This window comes from Lutjanus erythropterus, chromosome 20, assembly GCF_056507025.1.
Source record: "Lutjanus erythropterus isolate fLutEry1 chromosome 20, fLutEry1.hap2, whole genome shotgun sequence".
Lineage (NCBI taxonomy): Eukaryota > Metazoa > Chordata > Actinopteri > Lutjaniformes > Lutjanidae > Lutjanus > Lutjanus erythropterus.
The window spans coordinates 11,732,070-11,758,475 of NC_139336.1; the positions used below are offsets into that span (position 1 = coordinate 11,732,070).

The 26,406-nt window shown below is 39.5% G+C and overlaps 1 protein-coding gene across 3 annotated transcripts in view; it reads right to left on the reverse strand.

The window, feature by feature from the left end:
- Positions 1 to 6,079: 6,079 nt before the first annotated feature.
- The window catches only part of cntfr (ciliary neurotrophic factor receptor), a 282,491-nt gene continuing 262,164 nt past the window's right edge, over positions 6,080 to 26,406 (reverse strand). For all 3 annotated transcript variants that reach the window (XM_084746326.1, XM_084746325.1, XM_084746324.1), the window contains 4 exons: positions 19,311 to 19,379; positions 18,779 to 18,899; positions 9,861 to 9,987; positions 6,080 to 7,610 (listed from right to left, as the gene is read on the reverse strand). In XM_084746326.1, the coding sequence (XP_084602452.1) occupies position 7,610; positions 9,861 to 9,987; positions 18,779 to 18,899; positions 19,311 to 19,379 (318 nt within the window). In that variant the 3' untranslated portion in view covers positions 6,080 to 7,609. The remainder of the gene's footprint in view (positions 7,611 to 9,860; positions 9,988 to 18,778; positions 18,900 to 19,310; positions 19,380 to 26,406) is intronic.

Consider the following 26,406-nt stretch of genomic DNA (forward strand, 5'->3'; position numbering starts at 1 on the left):
TGTCACCTTGCAAACAAATGTTGCATTTGGTTTTTGCCAATATTTCTTGTGAATACAGGAAGAAAAATCCCAATATTAAACCCTGATTGTCAGATAATATTGGCTCCCATATTTCAAATTAGACAAACCTGCTGAGTGGAAGGTTTTTAAATGGGTGTGTCAGTTCAAATGCCGAAACTCACCATGCAATAAATTTAAATTTCACCACTCATATAAAATCCAATTTTAATAACGTCTCTATTAAAGATCCAAGATCATATCTGTAAAGACAAGTTTAATCCCTTTTAATGGGATGTCTTTAATGAGTCTGGTCCTCTACATCAGCAGGTAGTCATTTTGAATTTCAAATTCAATCTGTGGGTTTGCTTTTTCTCCATATTTAGTGATCTTACGCAAGCTTGTTCCTCAGTGTCTCAATGAGCTCCATGTTTGCTGATTAATTCTATTTCTGTGTTTTGAGTGGAGTGTCACTGTCCACAGAACTTTGCTTTGTGATTTAAAAAAACAAAACAAAAACCTGTCTGCTTTTCAGAGAAACCTGAAAAAAGCTCTGGATCATGTTGTTCAGCTTCACAATGAGCTGTGTGATTCTTTGAAGGACAAAATAAAGACAGCTGAGCTTTTTCAGACCCAAAATGGCTCAGACACAAAATGACTCACCAAGCTGGCCATTTTGGCTCGATATTGAGTTTGTTGAATGGTCTAAAGCTCGTCTAGATTCATCTGTTAAACGAAAATAAGCCCCAGTTCTTGGAGAGAGTGACACGATCAATGCAATCACCACGTTGTGAAGAATGAGGCTGCACTCCACTAACATTTCTGTGCTCAACAGAATCTTCAGTTTCACTTTCATGTGAGAACTCTTTCTACGGTATAAAGAATATAGTACCTTGTGAAACTGTTGTTGTGATGCTTTGAGCGTCATTTAGTTCCATTATATTCAAAAGTTGGCAGACATCTCTATGGTCAGTGTCTCCAGAAGTCAGCAACTCACACCAGAACAAACTAGACAGATAAATAGCGCTAAAAATAGATACTGATTTTGGGTTGACCTTCCCCTTTAAACAAGCAAATGTCGACAAATATACATTATGCAATATGCAAAGGCAGAGTGATGGGAACAGGAATGTCTCTGATGACGGTAGGACATCTAGTGTGGTTCAATGATTCAGCACCATGGAGAGAGGCAGACTGAGGAGAGTTGACTCTGCTGCCCTCCAGTGGCCAAATTAAGATGAACTCTTGTTTCATTTTTCTCTAATGGTGCAAAATCAGTCCACAAAATTATTTAAAGTAACAAAGTTTTAAATATTCCCATTTAAAGTTATCAGAAAAGTTGCCTGCTTAGAGTGAGACAAGGTTCAGATTTGAGCATTCAAGCCAAGTGTGTCTGTTTTTTGGGGACATTTGTTAAAGTTATGTTTACACTTCTTGGCCACTTTATTAGGTACACTTGTACATCTAATGCAACCCTGTACAACAGCAGAGCCAAACTGTTAACCTTTCTGTGTTTATTCAACCACAGTATAAGTTTATTACTGAGGTGTGAGTAGTGGTGTTGTACTGGACTACATTATATTAAAATGTGTCTCTATTATCATTCCCTCCTCACATTTGTAAAAGGGGCAGACAAAACATAAAAAAGACCTCTTAATACAACCTCAATAATGAACACATATTTAAATGAATATCTATGACAATCCAAATATAAACTACTGTCTTACCAGCTGGACACACACAGGCAGGTAGGACCACATTACAACCAGCAGAAAGACATATCATTGCTGTAAAATCTTAAACTAAATACAATTTTTAAAACTGAGAGAACATGATCAAATTTGTGGATTTGTTATTACTTGTCTTTCCCCGTCTGCTAAATGAAATCATTATACAACATCTAAACCCATTTACCAGTGCCACTACCAGAGTGTAAGATACATATAGAAAAACTACCATTGGGCCACACTTTACCCATAGAACTAAGAAACATCACATCTCAAACTGTTCTCTAACTTTATAATATAAATGTTACAGGACAATCAAACATGCTGCCATAATCCAGAGGAGTGATTATGCACATTTTTTTATGCTATATGTTTATGTTACTGTTTTGCTATTTGTGTTTATGTGCTTTTGTATGTTAACTTTTAATTTTGTACATGTCAGCCACCTGGGATTGCAGATGAAAATTGGCCTGGATGGCTAAATCTGGCACATTTTAGATGATGGACTAAAATAAACATAAAAACAGCACCAAGCAAAATGGAACATTATAAAGGTGAAGTTCATGGCTGAGTTGTTGTATTGGATTGCATTAGATTTTACAGATGTAACTAATAAAGTCTCAACTGAGTTAAAAGAGATAACTGGAAGAATCAGACCACTTCTTTATTATTGGGGGGAAAAAAGCCCAAATATGAATGTCTGCACAGATTTTGTGTAAAGTAAACAACTCATTGCCACAAAAAAGCAAAAGCAGAAGTCTTCCAAAGAAGCCACATTTTGATGTATGTAATGAAAGTATATGCAGCTTCAACACTGCGTGAAAAAAAACAAACCAGCTAAAATTAAAACACTGCATGAGAAACTGAAAGAGACAGGAATTGTAAAAGAGATACAGAAAGTCATGGAACCAAGAAAGAGAGGCGGCAAGTGGAGTGTTTAAAGAGGCGAGAGCCGAGAGGCGGGTCAGGAGTGAGAGAAGGAAGGAGAGATGGTGTCATTCATCCAGTTATCAGTGAAAGGTCAAACTGGTCATTAGAGCAGAGCAAGGCTGCTGGAACTGACAGGCGCTGGACACACACACACACACACACACACACACACACACACACACACACACGCACACACAGTCTTTCCTATATACCTGAGGTTAATATGGTTCACATCAAGGTTTCAGAAAAAGAGATCATGGCTGAACATTTCAACTGCCATTTAATCAAAGTCTGGTTGAAATATCAGGTGAAAGTTTCAATAATGCTGTTTATTAACTCTTTATTAACTAATAAGACCAAAATCATGATTTTCTGTGACAATTTACAACCCAAAGAACAAGGACAATATGACTTGTCCTCACCAGTCTTACGTTGTCCTGTCATTGCATGCATATGTTAATTGGGTTCTAATCGACACCCTGATTTAAAAAAAGAAATGCCCCAGTATAAGCAGGGGAAGAACAGAGGAAGGAAAGAGTAATGAATGCAATACCCATGGCAGCAGCAGACAATCTTGTCTGTGCACACACACACACACACACACACACATACACACAGAAACACAGAGGACTCCAGCTGACAGCTGTTAGATGGTGTATTGATTTGTCCTCGGTCTCCAGATCGGCCTGCCAGAACTTGTCAGAATATTGAAAGAAAGAGAGACAGAGAGAGGGAAGAGAGACACTGAGACAGATCAACGAGAGGGAGGCACAGAGAGTGAGAGATAAAGGTCAAAGGGGAAGTTTGACCACCATACTTTCCTGTTGGTTTTGGTCCAGTATGTGTAGAATTACAGGATTATTCAGGTTTAGAATAATGTGAATCTTGTTTTCATAGGTTTTGGCATCTTTTCCATCAGGTATAATGACATTGTACTTACCAAGTGCTGAGATCTGAACAAGAAGCACGAACAGTTGGACGATTATACAGGTTTTGCATGAAACCCCATTTTAACCAAATTTACTTGGCAGAGAAACTAAAGAGTAAAATTATTGCCCAAACAGTTTGTCATCTGATAGTCTGAACACTTGTCAGACTTTATTCTTGGAGCATCACAGTGTTCCCTATGGAGCCCTTAAGGGGAGATTGGCAAAAAAAAATCTTAAAGTTTCTGGTGTGCTAGTTATAACTATCCCACACTCACAAACCCCATACTCACAAGAAAGTCTTTAGGGTAGTCAGCATTTGGAGGTACTGGATCACATGACACAGGATAGTTTCTGGTGCACACCAGAAAGATTTTTTTTTTTTTTTTTTGCCCATGCGGTACATGTTATCATACAGTGTTCAAGCTGTGGGAGAAAATAGTCACACACTCATAGCCAAGATGCAACCTGTAGATTTTCATGGTGTGTACCTCTGCACTGGTGATACCCATCCTGAATATCACAGAAGGTTCATTCAGCTTTTCAATGTAAGACTAAAATTCAAGCACTTTTAAGTTACCTAAACTAATAATTTCTACTCTCAAAGTCGTAATTAACAAATGTAAATTGATTACTAGAAATACAACTGTGAAAAATTAAGTTCACAGAATTCCTTTATACCCACATCAATCAATTTATATTCTTACTGTTTTATTTTATCAGCTGTACATCTTTGATTGTTTTGATCATGATTATTTAAGGCTTGCTAATTTCTGCACAAGGAGACAAACAGATATGAAGACAGGACTGTCTCATTTCCAGTATTAAAAGAAAAAAAAAATCTAGCATTTTCCTAACTTTGAAGACTTTGTAAAGTCCCTCTATCATAACTGCTAGAAATAATGGTCAAAGGTTAAATGCAAGATCAGAAAACTTCCAAGAGTCTTTTTTTTTTTTTTTTGCAGTTGTGGGGTCAAAAAACAAAGGGAAACAAAAAACAAAGAATACACTCATGTTGCTGTCAAATTCTCCCCTTTTTAAGTGAGTAAGATTGACAAGGTTCTGATCAAAGATGGTCCTCATCAGGTGAAGAATCTTTTGAGCGACTCTCCATACAGATCTGTGAACCAGGACGATGACGACAAAGTGGCAGAGCTGTTGTTAGTGGGACCAGCAGGACTCAACTTTTTGACATGATGAATTTTTGGACAGATATTTATGGTGATGAAACATAATGACTTATCCCCTGACTTTGTTTTAAGTCTTGTTTTCGTTGAGTGAGAAAATCTGTTCTTTTTATAACTGCATTTTTCATTTTGTGCATGACATGAGAAAACTAATATATTTAAAGGAATAGTTCAAGGGGTTGTATGAGGTACTGGTATATTGCCTACAAGTAGATGGCTGCTGACATGCCCACAAGTTTTGGGAAGCAGCAGGAGAACTGCTGTAAAGCAATGTACTGCTGTGGACAGGGCCAGCAGCAAAATATATTTTAGTCTCCAAAAACCTCAATATCACTTTCTAGTGTATGATGTATTTAGGATGTTTTCACCACCTTACTTTGCCATCACACAGCGTTTTCTGATGGGAAACTGCTGTTATGTAAGCCAAATATTGCTATCTCCTATCCAACCAAACTCCACTGGCAAAATCAATAAAGTTACCTTGCAGAACACTTGTTGTTCGTGTACCAGCGTGCGACTGGTTATGTTGTTTATGTTGTTGTGTGACTGTGTTTTAAAAGCTCGGTTCAGGTTCACTAAAGTCAATGTCGTGTTTTGCAAAAGCAGTCTGTATATGCAATATTTTGGCTCATGTAAATAGTGGTTTCCTGTTGGAAAAGGCTGTCTGTACATTGCTTAGCTTCCCTGCTGGTGCCCCTTTTTGCTTTTCCGGACTTGCTGTCACCACCATCTGCTGTTGGTAATACACTTTAAACAATCTGAACTATCCCTTTAATGCTAAATAGTTGAGGCATAATGCAATCAATTAAAAAAGAATGGACACAAATCTTCTGTGTTGACAAACCAACTGAGGATACACTTGAAGTGCCAAGAAAAGAAAAATGAAAGTGATGAATGATGCGTCGCACCCAATCAGCACTACAGTCCAAACAATAGACCGAGCCATCACTAATCACCCGTGCAGCACTAATACAGCTCATCTGAACGAGCAAATGTATAATTCTCCCATCGAGCCGAACTGAGAAAAACATTCTCTGCAAGGTCACAAGTATTGATTTGGAAATGAAGCAGTGTTTGTTTATGGTAGAAAGTGGCAAGTGAGAAATGCGTCGTCACTGTTATTACATTGAATACTGCACCTGTGTCTTCGTGCCAATTTAAAAAATGATGTCTTTTTGCTGCTGCACTGACACCTCAACTCCATCTTGTTTTTTTTTTAAAGGAGAAAGTAATCTGGTGAATAGACGGCCGAGATAAGGTGCGTCCTCAGACTATCAGATCGAAAAGGCAAAATGAGAATGAGGCCAGCGTGTCATCATTCATTGTGAAATGGTCACATTTAATGGTTGAAACCTGTCATTGTATATACATCTATAAAAAAGACCCCAGGTACAGGTTACGACATTCTACTGCTAATACATACATTATTATTATTATTAAATAATAAACTTTTTGTTCAATGTTAAAGTTACATATCATAGTTTACAAAATAGGATCAAGGAGAATTAAGCCATTATGAATGTCTGAAAAAAAAAAAAAAAAAAAAAAAACTAAAATCCTCTATGTGTGTTTTTATTATTTGTCCATAAAATAAAAAAAATACAATAAAACACATCAATATTCCTTTGAATAACATAATATTAACTGGTGATATTGGCTATTGAAATGTAAACTGCAAAAAGACATTTTTTTGTATGTTTTTAAAGGCGTCAGAAAGCAAACTGTTTTGTGTTATTGTATTTTACAGCACAGAGCAGAATGGAGAACCAACATAGCTCCAATAACCGACTTTGTCATCATCAGTACAAAGTCGAGCTGAAACAAATGGGTGGGCGAATTGTTCAGTCTCAAATCCACTTTATTTTTCTTTTTTTTTTTTTTCTTTACAATCCAGGTCCTCTTTGCCAGTCGCTGAAAGCAGAGTGTAAAGCTAATTGTCTAAATAAGCCAGACTACCGTTACTGAATTCTTCAAAGTGTTAGTCCTCAGATCGACTCGCTCCGTCTGTTCGATTCAGCCCGTCGGAGTTGACAGATTCAGAGTCTGATTGGATGTTTTTGTGATTTCTTTGTTTAACACAAACAGGAGCTGCAGGGTTCCTCTGATTCGTCCCAAGTTTCATTCGTGTACCGTTTGAGTCAATCACACACATACACATCTTTCTGGGGTTTCTTAAACCCACAACGAAGGCAGACACAGGCTTCAGGAAGCTCAGTGAATTGTTTGGGAACCATTTTGTCGGGGGTGAGTCTTTGGCATGATGATTTAGCTGTATGGGGACTGCTACGGTGACTATACACACAAACACACGTGCGAATGCTCTACATATTTGTGTGTTTGTCTGTACGGTGCTGTAATCTCAGGAGAAAAATTAGGACTATCAATTGATGAATAAAAAAAGAACAAAAAAGGTCATGAGGAGAATAATTTGTCATCTGAGGAGCTGATATTTCCCAAAGCGAACTGTTGTCTGCCAAACAAAGTCTGCTGTGGCCCTTCAGAGCCACCAGGGGGTAGTATAAGACTGTTTATGCTGATACCACTGCTGCTGCTGTTGTGGTTGTTGCTGCTCCTGTTGCTGCTGCTGTTGTTGTTGATGATGGTGAGGATGCCGCTTTCAAAAGTTCCTCTGAAGAATTCACCATTAATCAAAAATGCTGAATCGCATTATCATCGTCTGATTTCATGTCTACGTAATCTCGGTGAGTAACTGTGTGATGGACAGAAATGATCAATGCACTGTATCCTTGAAACATGTGCAAAATAGAAAAAAGACCAGCCTCCTCCTCCACCTCCTCCTCTTCCTCCTCCTCCCACTGCCTTCAGGAATAAGACATTTACATCTGGAAAAAGAGACAGAAGCACAAATTAGGTTGCATCTCATCAAAGTATCAAAAATAAAAGTACTGGTTCTGCATAAAAATAAACCTCAGACTGATAGATATTCTATTATTAGATTGTAAATACTGATACATCAATGTGCAAGTAAACTGTTGTAGCTAGTTAAGGTGGAGCCAGTTTTAACTTCTTTATCATAATAATACATATAAAAAAGTTCAGGTACACAGGTTTGCATTCATCTTTGGGACTTTTCTCTTTTCTTTAACGTTTGATCTTACTTTTTAAAATAAACCCTGTGTCTGAGAAGTTTGCTTTGTATTTTATAAGCTTATCATATGTTCTTCTAGGTACCTGTGAAGTCGCTATTAACTACAGCTGTCAGATAAATGTAGTGGAATAAAGAGGAATATTTCCCTCTGAACTGTGGGGGAGCAGAGATATTAGTTCGCATTAAATGAAATTACTGAAGTAAGGTACAAGAACCCTTGAATATAAAAACTATTCATTGAAATCAGTTTGGAAATATATATGTTTTAGTGCTTTTTATCCAGAAAACCTGCAGCTCCTCCATTTACTTCACAGGTCAGTCTTGACTGGTAGAATATGGTGGCAATGTTGACGCACAATCCAAAAGGCCACTGTGGCGTCTACATGTAGATGTCAATGGTTTGACTCTTATGCAATGGAAATATTGTTCAGTAAATAGGACAAACCTTAGATACTGCTTGGCAAGGGGAGATATTTCTTGTCTGCTCAGCTCATAGAACTCTTTGGCTCAGCTACAAGGCTAAAAGCTAATGCTATACAAGCATGATAATTAACACTGCGTACGGATGACAAACAGTAAATATAATTTTTAAGTATGTTTAACGACAAGACCAGCTGGTTATCTAGCCATGTCATTGTCCCTAAATCAATATCTAGATTTTCATGAACAAACGATATACCATGTGTTAAACTGGCCGCAGCCTGAAGTGGCGAGTTGAACAGCAGACAAAATGAGAGATGATCCCTTAATGTGATACAAAGTCTCAATAAGTTCAGAGGGTCAGTGCACTTTTTGCGGGTTGTGTGTGACAGTCGCCATCCTGTGGCGTTTAGATGATGAAGCACTGAACATCTACACTCAGTGTTGTAAACAAGATATTCATATTCTGCCTGATACTATAACAAATTAAACACACCGCTAGGGGTCTCTCACATAAAAACAATAACAAAAGACAATCTGATGACATTGTGAAGTGGTGTGGGATCATGGGAGTTGTTATTTTCACTTTTGAAGAAAATCATATGATATGACTCATGACTCCGTCCCTCACTCTCTGACGTATCCTGTGCTTTCATGGCAGTTATGGCAACTAGAAACAACTTAGCAGCGGCTAGCAGGAAAAACACCATTACCTTGAATAAATTACAGATTTCTATGCATTTGAAGATTGACGTTCTCAGGCATTTTAATGTGAAAACGTTACATATAATAGGTTTAACTGGAACTACTTAGCCTGTGTCCACTCACAAGAATTAATGGCCACTGTGCAGCCAGAATCAAGTATTCACTCAGACCATGGTATAATATAAAACAGGTCTGGGGAGATAATGCTGTGCACACATTACAGATTTCCAGCTGAACTGTCTGTAGTAGAGGGTATAGCAGGGAAATTAGCATGAATGTGTTTCTACCATATTCATCTAACTAAAGCTGGCTCAGTTCTTCCTCCAGTGGTTCAAATGAGCAGCAGGTGTTCAGTCAGAGATGCAGCCATGTTTAATGCCACTTGGTTAGAGTGTTATTACAGGGCTGCTGTATATCAGCGTTTCTCTTTTGATCGACTGGGCTGAAAAAAAAACATCTCCTGTTTGCAGACCTTCACAGTCTGCTTTGTTGTAGATCCATAACATTCAGCTTATTAGCATTCATTGTTCATGTCTACATCTGCGATAAGACGCGTACTATTACAGCATGATTTATTGCGTAAAACTGTAAAATTAATGGAATGGGACAGCTTCGGATTGGATTTTACCTCAATCCCTTCAGGGGTTCTGCAGAAAAATATGAAGAAAGACCCCCTGCTGGGTCGTAAAACTAACTCACCCAATCGTTGTTGCTCTTGTTCTATTAAACATGCTCTTGACATCAATAGACGTGCATCGGCTTGCCAATATGTGACTGAATGGCTGAGTTTGTAATCAATTCAAAGATGAGGTGAGGGGCTGTAGACTCATTACAAGAGTGTGTGTGTGTGTTCGCTCACCACATCAGCAGCAGCAGCATTCCTAACAGCAAAGGGGAGAAAAATGTGAGGAGCCTGGCAGCTCTGCCAACTGGTGGTTCAGCCTTTTGTGGTGCGTTGGAGGACGGTATGGGGGAGGTCTTAGTCTCTGGAAAAAACAATCAGAAAACACAATAAACCTCACTGGGCATATTTTTAAGCAACTCCTCAAAATCTTCACTCCGATTTTTTCATCAGTTTCTTTTTTCTTTGGTCACGTAGTGCTACAATCGTTTTCATCCCAAGAGCAAAAACATCCAAGATGCAGTTCTGATGAATGGACACTGAAAAATGCTCATCATACTGGGAAGGACCAGACAGAAAGGGAAATACAGTGCAGAGTGAAATCAATTCCAATCAGCAGGCGCAATCAATATGGGACTTGTCAAGGCGGTTATGAAGTGAACTGGACAATAGAAATCTCATTCATGCTGGAGCCGCGGGGGGAATCGGGGAGAGAGACGGACAGAGACAGAACAAAAAAGAAAGATAAAATATGGAGACGGAAGTATGAGAAACGGCAAGAGAGGACGGAGTAAAAACCCAGAGGTAAAGTAGACAGAGACTGGAGCAAGAGGTGGATATATAAAGTAAAAAAAGGGGGATAATGTGCATTGCGGCACTTCATATACTACTGATAAGAGATGGTCTAATACTCACTTTGAAAATCTACCCATTTACACACCCATGATACGCTGCATATTTTGATTTTACAGCACATAACCAGAGCTATAGACCGACTCCAGTCCCATTTAAGTCACAAAACTGAGAACTTGAAACTTTTTTCTAGCATTTGACTGCACTGAGACCTGACTCCCTGAAGATTTTACATAAAGCAAAAACATTCGTGTCTCATGTTTTGGCCTGGTAAAATCCCAGAACTGCGGAAGCCCTCGGAGGAAAGCAAGAAAAAAAGGACTCATCTAAACCGTTTTCTCTCCTGTGTTTATGACTTACAGGCATAGCATGAAACATTTGCATTGAAATAAACAATGTATAGACTCATAAACATAACCCCTTTCAATCACTACTTACGACCCACTAGAAGTATGGGGTGGTGGCTGTATCTGCAGAGTATCTGCCGTCTGCCTGCATTTCATTTTTTTCTCACTATTTTGCTGTGTTTGCAACAATCTCATCAACAGGTGAAAAAAAGCTCTTGCCAGGACAGTCTCTAGGCCACACTCTTGTGACTTGCTCTAACCACAGAAGACCTAAAACCTAAAGATGGAGTAAGCAAGTCTGGAGAAAGAAAGTTGATTCCAAAAAATGTTTGGATAGGAGAACTTCCATTATACTTGATACCGAAACACATCAGAGAATTTATGTAAAGATTCCAAGGTGGTCAAATACTGACGCTTTAAGTTGGGTTAACTGTTGAGTCTCAATGTTTTGTTGAGTGACCCAAAGTCAAAGCTTTGGTATTTCACAATCTTGGAATGACACTCAACAATCAAGTATTTTCCTCCAGAATCGCTTATCCCACCTTTAATACTCAAATCTGTCTTATCTGATGCTCAAGTATATGAGGCTGCTGGTACAAAGCTTATGGCAAACAAAAATGTTGGAAATTACAATGTGCCTAAGCTGTTTGAAGTATTTCAGTTTGGTTTTGCACTGCTTGACAAATAAAAATATCACAGTTTAATGTTTTATAAAACGGGGCAAGTGCTACAGCTGCAGGCAGCAGAGTACACATTAACTCATGCACAATGTTTGCAACTCAGTCTTGAACCCACAGCGTTTTTTTTTTTTCCTGGAGAGAGAATATGATTTCCCTCTCCTTCCAATTAATGACTGTAGTGTAGTACTGTATTGGGAGTGGGGAGATATTAGAAGGAAGCAGCCAGGTGTGAAATAGCCAGAGAGAGAGAGCGCAAGAGAGAACTAGGACACATTTAACATGATCAGCAGCTCAGTGCAATACTTCCTGCCGGCAGCAAAACATTTTGCTTTGGAGTGGTGGAGAAAATAAAAATTATGCAGAAATAATGTGATGGTGACAAGGAGAGACAGTTATGGGGTGTGTGTTGATGTAACAAGCTAGTTGGGGACAGGTAAAGACGGGGAGACAAGACAATGATGTGAGGACGGGAGAGGACTGACTGGCAGGGAATTTAAACAGGTGACAGAGGAGAGAAGAAGCAGAGCAGGCAGGCAGGGAAGTGAGGAGGAGATCTGAAAAATTAAGAGAAAAACAAGGAGGATGGTGAAAGAATCCTCTAAAGGAAGAGAAGTTAATAAGATTAAATTTGCAGAGTGATTTGAACTCCGATGACCCTGCCTGTTTACAATGATACTGTTGTCTGTCATTAGGATATTCCTTAATAAAGCAACCTGAAGGACACTTCATCCCATTTTCTCCACTGGAGGGACACCCTAGAGGGCACTTAAAATGTGTTCTCCTGTGGAAGCGCACCCTAGAGGACACTTTATACAGTACATTTCATGTTTCTCCCATTGGAAGAGCACTTTATAGGGTACTTTAATCCATTTTTTCCACCAGAAGGACAACGTAGGGGAACTTTGCACATTTTTTCCACTGGTAGGGCACCACAGCAGGCACTATACTGACATTTTCTCCAGTGGAAGGGCACTCCAGAGGGCACTTTACTGCATTTTCTCCACAGGTAGGGAAGCCTAGCGGTCACGGTATTGTGTTTTCTCCACTAGAGGGCACCCTTGCAGACAAAGTATGGTGTTTTTTCTACACTCTAGAGGGCACTTTATCACATTTTCTCCACTGGAAGGGCACCCTGGATGGCACTTTATTGCATTTTCTTGCACAGTGCGCCACTGCAGATCACGTTATAATGTTTTAGCTATCATTTTAATACTTAATAACATAGTATGTAGTGGTTTTCCTATGAACTAAAGCCAGTATGCAGCAGAAGAGGACCTTAAGGAACCTCAGCGTTTACTTCATTTATTTGATGTGGTTGTTTCTGCTTATTAAGCACTTGTTCTACAATATGCCTTGAAACAGACACTAAGCATTTATAAATAGCTGTAAACATGAAGGATATAAGAAGTGATATCTAGTGTTGCCTGCTTGGTGCTAGACAGTGTCCAGTTTCTGTCTCACAGAGTGGGCGAGGCAGAAACCTATATGTTAGATGGTTGCAACGCTAAGGATGGCTGCAACTTTTTAAAGCCTCAACTGGTCTGTTTTTCACTTCCTGGAATGTGGTCGCTAAGCGATGGTCCAATCACTGAGGATGGGATTTCTAAATGTCATCTGTCTGTCACTGTGCTATCCTTTTGATGTGAAAGGAGGCTCGATGCCAGGAAACAGAAGAGACACTGAACTGCAACCACCTTCTATTTCGGTTCACCTACTATTGCTGCTACACGAACAGAAAAAAGGAAAAAAAGAAACAAAAAAAGACGACAAAGAAATGTGGCACAAGCAAGATGGGAGAAAGACAGGGAGGAAATAGAGAAAGTGTAGCTGTGTGTTTAGACTGTGAGCTACACAATCAATAAGTCACAGGAAGTCCATTCATTTCCTATTCGGCTGAGCAGCCAGGAAATATTGGTCAGTGTGGAGATGTTAACAAGCTGGTCAGCTGAAAAAGAGTTAGCCCTGGCTGAAATCTGTGCATTCATTGGTCTGTTTGTGGACAGGAAATCAGATATTTCCTTGGTTTCCAGGCTGTTGTCACTGCGTGTCATGTACAATCACTGGTGAATGCAAACTCAATAATTACTTGATGTTTGAAATTTCTGCAAAATGAATGTGAATACAATCATGTCACACTGGTTGCCTCCCTCAAACTCTTACTCAGGCGTCGATCTCTGTCCCACTGAAAAAACGCAAAGCTCCTTTAGCCTGCACCTCATGCCAGCCAATAATGTGGATGCAGCTATATAACACTATAATACTATTTTGCAACCCATCTAACTCCAATACCCACAAAGCTCTGATATCCTTAGACACAGAAAAAGGATTTGATAGAGTGGAATGGGATGACCTCTTTTGCACCTCAGAGAAATCTGGCTTGAAGAGGACCTTTTTCTTGGATTAAGTTGCTTCATTCATTGCCACAGGGTTCAACTGGCACAAATAATATTCATTCTGACTACTTTCACCTTTATCGATTCACTAGACAGGGTTGTCCTTTGAGCCCCTTACTTTTTGCAACAGCCACTGAACCCTGTAGCCTGTTTGTCACCCTTGCCACTCTCCAGTTATTCGGTCAAATATTAGATAATAATTTGAATTTATAAATACCTGCAGTGAACTGCCCTTTACACAACGTCCTGATGTGTTACTTTTTTGTTCCTTTTGTCTCCTTTTCTGTTAAAGTATCTCCAGGTATGTTGGTGACCTTCCCATTCTTTGATTTTTCTTTTTTCAAACTGTTATTTTACAACCACTGGAGACAAGTTAGTCGAACTGTATGAACATGTGCACAGTATGCTCATTTGTTTAACTATGGTCTGTGTAAAAACCCAATAAACAAAGTTTTAAAAAACTAAAACTTAAAAGTTCTTAAAACTTCTTTATGTGCAAAAATATTTAATACATGACATGACTACATAATTAATTGAATAACAGTAACTCTAACAGTAACTGATTGCTGCTTGCAACATTAGATGGCATTTGTACTTTATATGATTTTGAGTGTATTTATCAGCTGCTGTTTTGGGCTGCAACATGCAGCAAGGGCTCCTGTCCTATTCTTGAACAAATGGTGTTATGGTTACCTACACCCTCGCCCCCTTTGCTCTATTTTCTTTGTTTTTTTGGTTCCCTGGCGAAGAAGATGAATGCAACTGTTGTTGTGGCAGCATTACATGAAAACAGATTAATGGAAATACCCACTTTAAAAGTCACTTCGTTGATATTAACAAAGTGGTTTTAGCTGCACACAGCCGCTACACAGATGCAATCAGGCATCCAGCAAGTAACATCTACAAAGAAGGTGGCAGAAGGCCAGATAAAGAGATGGGTACAAAGGGCGAGATGACGAAAGGTATGAGAAAGAGTGAGTGATCAATAGAGAGAAGTGAGAGGAAATGGGAGAGAAAACGACTGAAAAGGAGAAAGAGAGATCTAGAAGCAAAAGAGAAAGGGAGGGCAAAAGAGAGAACAGGACAAGGAGAGAGAGAGAAGGGAAGCAGAGAAGCCGCAGCTGGATCGAGAAGAAGCATGAGGAGAATCCCAATAACCTCCTGTTCTTTCCCCGAGAACAAGAATAATACACTGTGTACTGACTCAGTGTTTGTCTGTGTGTGTGTGTGTGTGTGTGTGTGTGTATGTACTCAGTATGCTATCAGAGGGAGGTACAGCGTATGAGTGTGTAGTACTGTTCATGTGTGTCTGTGAGTGCGAGGAAGTGTTAGAGCAGGCTGCATGTTCTGTGTGTGCTATTTAGCATGTGTTTTTTGTGTGTTTCTAGGCATGCAGGAAAGAGTTCAGTCGGTGCTGACTGCGTGATGATCAGTGTGCAGTGCCGCTGGTGACCAACAGGAGTCTCTGTTGTACTGCAAAACAGTCGAGAAATGTCAATGGTCGGGGCAGAGGGATGGAGAGAAAGACAGGTAGACAGAGAGAAGTTTTTCTTAGAAATATTTCTGATTGGGCCCATATCGTCAGTAAGTCACAGTTTAAGGACAGATCTCTTCTTCTCTAACCTGCTTGAAACAAAATTCACATTTCACTGTTGATACATCAACAGTTTACGCAAGTGACTTTATGAGTGGGTTTGGATTCAGGATTGAGGGGGCACAATGATGCCAAGGGCTGTTCAACCAAAATGCTTTCCAGATATAATACAAATGAAAGCTCTGTAAATGTTCAGTGTTATTCATTCACTAACTATACCGAATACTGAAAATCTGATTTTACACTAGTAGAGACCTGGTATTTAAGTACACATTGTTGCAAAAACATACAGAGGAGGTGCAAGAAGGTTTTTATTCTGCATTGTAGAGCCCAACAACCTCCACCAATCAGAGAGTCAGGGCAGCCTGTATGTGGCCTTTAACGCAAAATCCACATGTCAGCAGGCAGTCTGTAAGACCTGTGTTGGTGTGAGCATAGCATTTCCCCATGTGGTATATAAAGGGAATAGTCTGACATTTTGGGAAATAAGCTCATTTGCTTGCTCACCAAGATTGAGATGAGAGGATTGATACCATTCTTGCATGTGCCCAGTCAATATACAGTGACAGCCAGCAGCCTGTTAGCTTAGCTTAGCATAAAGAATGTAAACAACTAGTCTGGCTCTGACCAAAGTTAACACAATCCACCTGCCAGCACCTCTGAAACTTTCTGAATAACATGTTATATATCAGTTGTTTAATTCCAACAAAATCCGAGTGTAAAAACAATGAGTAGCAGTCTTAAGTGGGGACATTTGGAAAACAAGTGTATTTTCTTTCTTGACAAAAGCTGGAGGAGACAACTGATATGACTGTCTGATGTGTCTGTAGAACATAAAGCTTTGTGTAGCTTAGAGACTGGACATAAAGAGCTAGCCTGGCTCTGTTCTGAGGTAACATAGTCTTCCTACCAGCATCACTAAAGCCCACTAAGTAACATGTTATATCTTGTTTTGTTTTAATCCCTACAAAATGTGAAGTGTGAAAACGACAAGTAGCAGTCTTATGTTGGGTTATCCGCTGAACTATTTCTTGGCAAGGTGCAATTACTTCCTGGAGTCTTGCCGTCATTGTGGGGTTGCCAGGCACCCAGCGGAGACTCCAGGAAGTTATTGCTCACGGCCAAGAAATAGTCCGGCACATAATGCCCTGTAAAACCAGATTAGATGAATTAGGTTAAACAGATGGCAATAAAAAGAACAAATGTATTTCCTAGTTTGATAGATTTTAGTAAGTATGGAAATTTCAGTGCAAATGACACTCCTGTTTATACTGGATATTATATAGTGTGGTGCTATCCAGTGCTTTCCTTTAACTATTCTGTTAAAGTTATTTCATTGTGCAATTCATTTCATGGTTAGTGGTTAGATTTGGCCTACAACATGTAAAGAGCAAGCTTCTTCTCTGTGGAGGAAGTGGTTTCTTATGACACTTGTTTGACAGCTTTTAAATATTGGACATATTAATACTACTGACCTCAGATGTATGCCTCGACTATTTTCACATGCACATGTTTTTGCCTCTGCAGGATACATACATCAGCTGACAGCTGTATCAAGTCCAGTGAGATTATCTGAGGATTTTTTTTAATAATTCAAAGGAAATTCAAAGAGCAATCAAACTGTCAGTGATTGGATGGTTGTTGCAATGATGCCGTCGCATACTTAAGGTGTGGTCAGTACACTGTGACATCACTGTAGGGTGTGGTTAAGGTGCAAAGGTACAAAGACCACAGCTCATGTCCCAAAAAGAGGTGACACAGATTTGAATGGTCTTATCACTTGCAGCTTGTAACCACACACAAAACATTTTTAGATACAGTATTTTGTAGAAAGCTCTGATAGCCTAATATGCTACTGGTGTTGATGTAGATAAACCCTCCCTACATTTGCAGGATCACTGCAATACTGCTATTTACTAAGTGTAAATGGGCCAGATACACTTCAAATTTTGTCCAGTTGTATTCAGAATTCAAAATGTGTCCTGCCATTTGTGCTTTGCTATTCCGGCGTTGTTGGAGAGATCTGAACAGAGGAGTGTTGGGAGCTGGCATGGATGTCTTATTGTTCAGGGATCATCAGTGCGTTGAGAGATTTCGATTTGACAAGCGAGCCATCCTTGATCTCTGCCACATGCTGAAGGGCTGTCGACTAGATAATTCCCACAGAGAGTATTTGTCCTTGTGTTTATGTGTGTGAGTGTGTGTGTGTGTGTGTGTGTGTGTGTGTGTGTGTGTGTGTGTGTGTGTGTGTGTGTGTGTGTGTGTGTGTCAGGGTGACACACAAAATATGGCACTCTACAAGGAATTTAATGTTAAGTCATTATTTCTCACGCTTCAAAAAACCCAGAAAGTACAGTGTTTCTATACTGTAAGTGAGCCAATTTGATGGTGCAGGAGAGACGTGAGCATTTTGAAAAAGAAGGCACAGTTTTTCCCCGAGGCGAAGTTCAAGCGCTCAGGTTGATGTGTGTTGATTTGTCTGGAGGCTGCTGGATCTTATAGCTTAAGCTGCGATAAAAGTTCAGGGCTATCAAACGCTTATAGTGTATGCAATTTAATGATAAAGAAAGTTATTAACCAGACTTAATTTCATACCTAACTGGTTCAGGAAATTTACTGTGTGACAGCTGTGGGCACAAGGAACAATGTTAAAAACATTATAGGAATACTATATTATCGTCACAATGATTTCTCCAGCCGATGGACTACAAGGCTAATAAAACACAAACATTATAGAAATACTACTGTAATATTTCTACATACATGTAGTCATGCTTTCTTTCTAGAACTAGTCAACTTGTATATTTGGGTAATTATAGTACTCATGGAAAGCACAGCTCAGTTATTAAGTGCAGTTACCTTTTTTCTTTTTTTAAAATTTGATTTGTCTACCATGAACTTTCAGCCTCATTAACAGTGGGAAGACAACGTTTGTTGGTTGGTCGGTTAGTCCGCCACTTTGGTCGAGAATGAAATGTCTCAGTGATTGACATTTTGTACACACATCCATGGTGCCGAGCAGATGAACAATGCTGACTTGAACGGTGACTTTTCCTCTGATGTCACCAGGAAGTCAAAGTTTAAACTTGTCCAGTGACATATCTCAAAATCTAATAGATGGATTGGCACACAATTTACTCCTCATATTCATGATTCCAAGACAATATATCCTGATGATCTGGTGCTCCTTTGACGTATTCTGACTGAAATGTCTTCACAACTGTTGGATGGATTTCTCTGGAATTTGGTGCACACATGTTACCCACAGGGTAAGGATTGAGTAACCTACCGGTAGGAAAGTCCACCTCAGTTGTGGAAGTGATTGGCAGAGGATCTTCAATCCAGGGTGTAGCATGGACAGCAACACTCCAGTCACTCCATGTTCCAATCTCTGTGTCCTTGGCAGCAACCTGTTGAACAAAAAGACAGCAGAAACTAGTCAGTAAACAACAAGTAGTGTATTCATCTAATAATTTTCATGTTTTACCCCTCAGGTGAAATATTTTGGGAAGACTAAGGGCTATTTTTTGAGGCTGCAGCTTTAGAAGAAACACTGGTTCCTTAATACCTTTACAGATAAAGTAACATTGGGAGGTGGGATCCCTCTTCTCTGGCTCTCCCTGAGGGTTCTTCTATTTTTTCCCTGTTAAAAGGGTTTTTGGGGAGTTTTTCCTTACTCTTTTGAGGGTTAACAGGACAAGGGGTGCTGCACATTGTTCAGATTGTAAAGTCCACTGAGGCAAATTGTGATTTTGGGTTATACAAATGACAAATATAAAAATGATCAGATGGGTAAAAAATGGCAAGACAGGAGATGTTACCTGGATGATGTACTCCTTTCCAGCATAGGCATCGGTGATGGTGTGGGAGGTGCTGTCCGATAACTCTACCTGAACAGCCAACGGAGGAGAGCAGGGGTCAGTTTGGGTCACACTTCAGTAAATGGTCATTGAGTTACAGTCTATTTTATTGTTGAAATCTATTCTTGAAGTAGTTAACAAAAGGACCTGATTTAGGAATGAAACTGATGTATTTTTGAAGCTATACACGTAGTCTTGAATGGGCTGTATGGCCCCAGGGATATGAAATGTCCCAACATGATGAATTATGAAGCTTCTCAGCTAAAACAGGCAGTTATGAGGTCCTAAGTCAACTTTTGGGCTGAAAGTTCTACCCATATTGCTCTACCCATAAATTATGTGCTCAGTATAGCGATCCTAGCCTGAGTCTTTAATGTTTTATGAAGGGTAGATTCAGCTGTGCCATACAGAATACAATTTTTATTCAGCGCTCATTTATTTACAATACACCTTTCATCATTATTCTGCGCATAGGTCAACTTTGTTGCTTTATCCTCACGGTGTTTTACGTTTCACTGTTGAATTGATTGAACCTCGATGCCCCTGCAGGCTTTACACTCCACACATACCAACACTCAGACGCGCATGCAAAATACCAGGCATAATTGATGATTATACCAGAAAGCTTTGGCATCAATGCCACATAATTTCATAACACAATATAATGCATGCCAACATTTGAAAGCCTTTTGTGCACACTTTAATTTGCAGAGCGCAACAGAGAATGAACTAAATGTTTGAGTCACCGGGGAGTGCATGAGAGAATGATTTGCTGCCTCTCTGTAATTTACGGTTAGTGTTGTGTGTGCGTATGTGTGTGTGTGTGTGTGTTTGTTTGCCTTTGGCCTGTCTCTGACAGACTGAAGGAAAAATAGGGAGAAGAAGGGAGCTGCCTTTTCTACTCCTGAAGTCGAATTAAATGATTTAGTGACATGTTGCCTTCTGCAGGCTCCCGGTGCAACAAAACACACGAGCGCACACATAAACACCAAGGTGATTTGTACTGATTCTGGAGCTAGAGGTTATCTGAAATCACATACTGTACTAACTTAACAGACACTCTATTTATTGTATTGGTTGGCCAATACAGTAAATGTACACACATACTCCAATTTGCTAATAAGCATTTGATTTACATTGACATTTTTTTCCCCATTTTTTAGACTAATCGACTACCATGAATTTAAATTTCTGTTTAATTGATAGGAAAATTAGTCACCAGGAACATCTTCCAGATTTTGTTCATTCTGAGTCTGTATATATCACTGTGCACACAAATGCAAAAACAGCTTAATTTGGAAGTAAAATCAAATCTGAGAGCACTTAAAATGTCCATTATACCCCTTGCTGCATAGATAAAGTGCACACATACTGTAGATCAAAGTTGAAACAGGAATAGATGGTTGTTCAAACCTGGCAGTTTGAGTGATACTTTTACTATTCACCTTTGATTTCTCTAGAAAATGATGTGTCACTGATGGAAATGATGGCCAGAATTACCATAAGAAGACCTACGTTATAATAAAGCAGAGCTGTCCTTTAAACAGCTCAGAACAGTCTGTGATTTGATCAAAACCCCCTCACACCACCATATAATTTTTGCCAACCACCAGCCGTAACCGAGCCTCTGATTGGAGTTTCCCTTTTAGTTCTTCAGGATGTGCAAATCTGGAGTCGATCTGACAAATAACCCCCTCATACATCCCCAGCGTCTGCGCTTCCTCTGTCTTCCTGTAATCTCCCTCTCATCGCTCACCCTCTCTGTAAAGTTGACCCTTCTGTTTTTCAGCCTTGCCTTGATCTTCGCAGCCTCTCTCTATCTGCTCTAATTCTTTGTCTCTCGCCCCCTGTGCCCTCTGTTTGGAAGGAAGTTCGGCCTTTATCTGCCTAACCGAGCGCTACATTTACAGGCTTAATTTCATTAGTGGAATGCAATAACAACGTCATCCGAGCATGTGTGCATGTTGCATGTTCCTGCTGAGTGCTGTCTAGATATACTTTAGTATATATGGTGTGTGTACATGTGTGTGTTAACAGACTTGTGTACAGCCTTTTGAGGCTAAATCTTCCACTGTTTATATGTCGTCCAACCAGCGTATCCAACCATAGCTTCTATCAGCATTCCTTCCTCACTCTAGTGTGTGTGTGTGTGTGTGTGTGTGTGTGTGTGTGTTTGCATACTAATGTCTATGATGTGAGGGCTTGTGAACGTTCAGCCATACACATGCATCTGTTTAATTCCAGTAAATCTTTCGCGTGTGCGTGAGTGTGTGTGTGTATGTGTGCTTGCATTTAAAGGAGCAATATGTAACAGTTGTGTGTCCAAAAATGAGCAGGAGCCATAAACAATTTATTAAAGAAGTTGAACCTATTTAATATGCAATCTATACTTGAAGCACGTTGTTTCCCCCGTCAACTCCTCCCCAGACTCGAGGAAGCTCAGGCAGGCTGCAGGAACACTGTCTAAGATGAGCACAACATTATTATCTGACAACAAGCCACGTCAGGTTCTGCACTGTAAGTTGATCAGCTGTTTATAACCCGTCAATCATCAATATAAAGCTAGGTCACTCTGAAAATACTCACTCTGGAGTTGTAATTTAGTGCCTGCCACGCTCCATTAACATATTGCTCAATTTAACTGTAATAAACATCTACTCCTTCCAAAAGATAAATAATGATTTCTTACAATTCATAAACAGACACTAACTCATTCAGCGAACATTTGGCATTACTAGACAAACAATAATACAAATTGTTAGAAATCTCAAAGGAGGAGGCTGGAATGTTATTGTCAGACAAGCAAATATTTCATTTTAGCATGTTTCCTTAATTTCTGATGGCACATAATGGTCAATTTATGAATTATTACAGTAAATATATCACAGATTTCTCCTTTAATATGACTGAGAAACTTAAAGCCCCCAGTTTTGGGAAACTATGCCTCCCTGCATTTGTGTTTGTGTTTCTTCTGTACGCACATGTTTACACTCATGTTTGTACTTGTCTTTTGCATTGTTGTGTTGTTTGTTTGTGTTTGCAAGGCTCAACTAGAGCTGCGCGTGTGTGCCTGTGCGTGTGTGCACACATGTACGTGAATATATGAGGGGGAGTAGCCTATATGGAGTAAACAGCTTTCAGATAAACATTTCCAGAGAGATGGATGTGTTGCTGCGTTGCCAAGTGGCTAAACAGGGAGCCGTGAGAGCAGCACTTAATATCACGTACTGGAGGGAGGGAGGGAGGGTAGAGGGGAGATAGATAGATGGAAGGACGAGATGCATTTTGGAGAGGCTGCCAAAAAACACTGTCAGATCATTTGCAGTGCAAGACCAAGCCTGCGTGTTGTGGCAGCAGTGGTGAAGTATATTTACTTGCTGCTCTGCACGTGTGCGTGTGTATTTATGTTTCTCTGAGTCTATAAGGCTAATGTATTGTATACCAAGTTGTTCAAAGTTGTAAAGTTGTGTGCATGCATCTGAATATGTGTGACTCATCTATACACACATACTCATGCACATACACATGAATACATTGCCACTCCTAACACCCAAATATTTACTTTACCATAATCATGTCCCATTGACTCAGTGTAAATAGACAGTAAAGATATAATATGATAATGATAATAATGAAGGTTCTACCCAAATGGATCGACTGCAAAATGGTCTATTTTAAAAATAATGATCACTAAATGTCCTCCCTCTGGAGAAATGTCCTCATTTCATGCATAAACACCATATGCCTGTTCACTGTAAACAGCATATGTGAGCATGAATGTTTGACAATGAACCAGAGGACACAATATGTTGGTCTGGTATTATTGCAGGGATCCGCATGAGAAGCAGCACACCTGGATTACTAACTGCTTTGAACGTGCATGAAAATGCTAATTCATTGTAGCTTCCTCCCTAAACCACAGCACAACTTTACAGTAAAAAAAACCCCTGAACCACAGAGACTGCAGTTTTAAGATTAAAGAGGAGTCTTAAAACTGCAGCTGTTGAATAAACATTTGACTTGGCTTGAGATTCAGCAACCACTATCAAAGCTAGCCAGCTAACTCCCTTAGCTAGAGCAACAACATTGCCAAACTAATTCTGATCAACCAACTGTTTAGTGGGTAAACACAGAACACAGACACAGTAATCAAACCTCTGCCTTTATTTAGCTTAACAGTCTTTCACTACGGTTACTTTAACCAACACAAGCTGGCTGTTCACTGCTGACTAATAAACCAAACTCACAACTCCACATTGCTCGTTAGCCAGCCTTCTTATTGTGCTAAAAATAGATAGTTTGTAGAAGAAGAAGAAGAAGAAGACACAGCTTTCACAGTAGCCGTGTTGATATAAAATAACAAGTGAAGACAAGTTTGGCCTGAATAGAAAACAACCTTAGTCAGTGTCATTGGTAACACATGTGTTTACATTTCTATTTCATGTCCAAATGGCTGCTGTGAAAAAGGACTACAACTTTGACATTGTTGCTCGAGCTAACACGTGCTAACTGGCTAAATCTGGTAGGAGTTTAGCCCTTGTCATTAAGGGGCCAGGGAAATGTCATAGGCTGATAGGTGAGAGGGTGGTGACAACACAACTAAAAAGTTGCAAACTGTGCAGGATCTTCCTAAAAACAATGTATAGACTCTTAGAAACATTATTAATCATCACTTATGATCCACTAGTAGTTTGTGGTAGTGTCCTATTCTCTCACTATTTTCTTAAGTTCAGGATGCTTTACAAACTGAACCCACCTGGGAATGAGACATTCAGCTATATTTCTGGTGCATTTACACACAGGAAGTGACAAATCCTGCATATTCTTCCTATAATATTTTCTAAGCTTCATCTAAGTTAATATAAAATTAATAATGATGAAACAAAAAAATAATCATAATAAATTATGTTTTATAACTTCCTATGTTATTGTTTCATTTTTACGTTTTATACAATTTATTCAGGTGATTATTTACTTTGTATTTATTTACTTAATATTGAACCCTTTGGGGCTCCATAAGAGTGACTCTTTGAAGATCACTGATGATACAGTATGTGCAAGGGAGTCACAACAGATGTTCTCTTAGATATCATCAAACTGATGTTGAAAGCATTCCAGGTGTTATTTTCTGAAGAGGCGTCACGTTGTAAACACACTCCTTAAAAGCTGCCTCCTCTTTTAGCTTATCAATCCCATATGATGCCTTTGACACACAGGCACTGAGTTTTATCTGTAGGCAGACAGTGACAGTAAGGACAATGGAGCAAGACTCTCTGGATCAGCGAACTTCATATGGAAAAAAACTGTCAATACACTGTGGACTATGGCTGGAACAATATATCTAATAATGCAAGAAAAAATACAACACCGGACTGTGATGATATGTGATATTACATGGCGATTATTTTGTTTTATTTTGTGAAGGACTGCTACTGACAGCTGAATTCACTTGTTTAGTGACTGAATATACATAATTCAAGCATTCATTAAATGAGAATAAAAATGCTGTACACAACATTCTTTCCAGACATCATGTTTTTGTTTTGTTTTGTTTGTTAATATTTCAGTGACTGATTACTTATTTGAGACAGTGTGCTTTGTAGAAAGAACACACTGTAGAGACTACTCAATATTTTATTTCTGAAATGGATAAAGTGAAAAATATACGAGATGGACGGTACAATGTGGTAACAATGTGTTATTTCAACATATTCTGGTATAGGGCCAAGATACAACACTTACCCAGACTCAAAAAAAAAAAAAAAAAGACTGAGGGAGTGAGGAAGATGAGGAGGAGAAGCTTGAGTGAAGAGAATTCACTCGCACACAGAGCTTAGTGCTACAATACACACACACACATGCTACACACTCCCCAAGAGCCTCTACACAAATCCAGACAATGTGAGGGGCAGAGAGAGGAGATGTGAACATTCCTCAGGGATTGCATAAGGAACTGTGAGAAAAAGAAGTGACCCTTTACTTTTCACACATCCTTTTTTCCCTTTTCTTTCCCTTTCTTCTCCTCTCCTCTCCGCTCTCTTTTTTTTTGGGTCTCATTCCTCCTATAAGTCTCCTTCTTGTGCCTTCTTTAATCATTATTCGATCTCGTACTTGTGTTTACTGTGGCAAAAACTTCAAATAATGTTCCCTATTGGATCAGCAGGGTGAGTTTCATCTCATCTTATCAAATATACATTTACCATGATGGTGGGGAAATTAAAAGAACGGAAGGGACTCCAACTAGGATAACCACCAACAGTAAGTCATAGGAGTCCAGCAAAATTACATTAAGTATTTTCATTATAACTTGTATCAGCAGGATAACACTTGCTATCATTCATCTTGTCATATATATGATCTCTGGACACACGTGTTATGGATAGGGAAGAGGTCAGAGGTGGAAAGGACAATGAGATGAGCTGAACAATTGGGGGAAAAAAAGGACAACTAGATAAAGAGTAGAGTAAGAGTAGACAGACGCAGGACCAGGAGAAAATGAAGAGGCTGAGAAAAGAGAAAAAACAGAGAGATGCAAAAAAGACACAGAGAAAGGCAAAAAAGAGAAGGGAAAAGCAGAGAGAGGGAGACATGGAGAGAATTGGCGTCGGTGGTCAGATCTAATCCAGTGAGCATGTCTGTTGTCCTGGAAAGGAAACCCAATTATATGGCACTTCCACTGGCCCGATGGCGCTCTGTGTGTGTATGTGTGTGTGTGTGTGTGCGCACTGAGAAGGTTGGTCTCATTAGGTTGACTGACAGCTCCCATTTTTCCGCTGCACACTCCTCCCATTTGAGCACACACACACACACGCCAGACACACACAGAAACGCCAAATCCAGGGGTAATTTCTTAGACAGTATTTCCCTCTGTGAAGCCCCAATTGCCATAGCAGCTATTACTGTAAAACGAAGCTAAACCCCCCCTGGCCGATCGAAAATCCCAAACTACACCTCGCACCCTTAAAGAGCATTTGGTGGTTTTCAAGTACAGCAGTGCAGATGTCTCAACATTAACTCTGGTTTCTGTCATGGCAGCACGTCAAAAATGTCAGACATG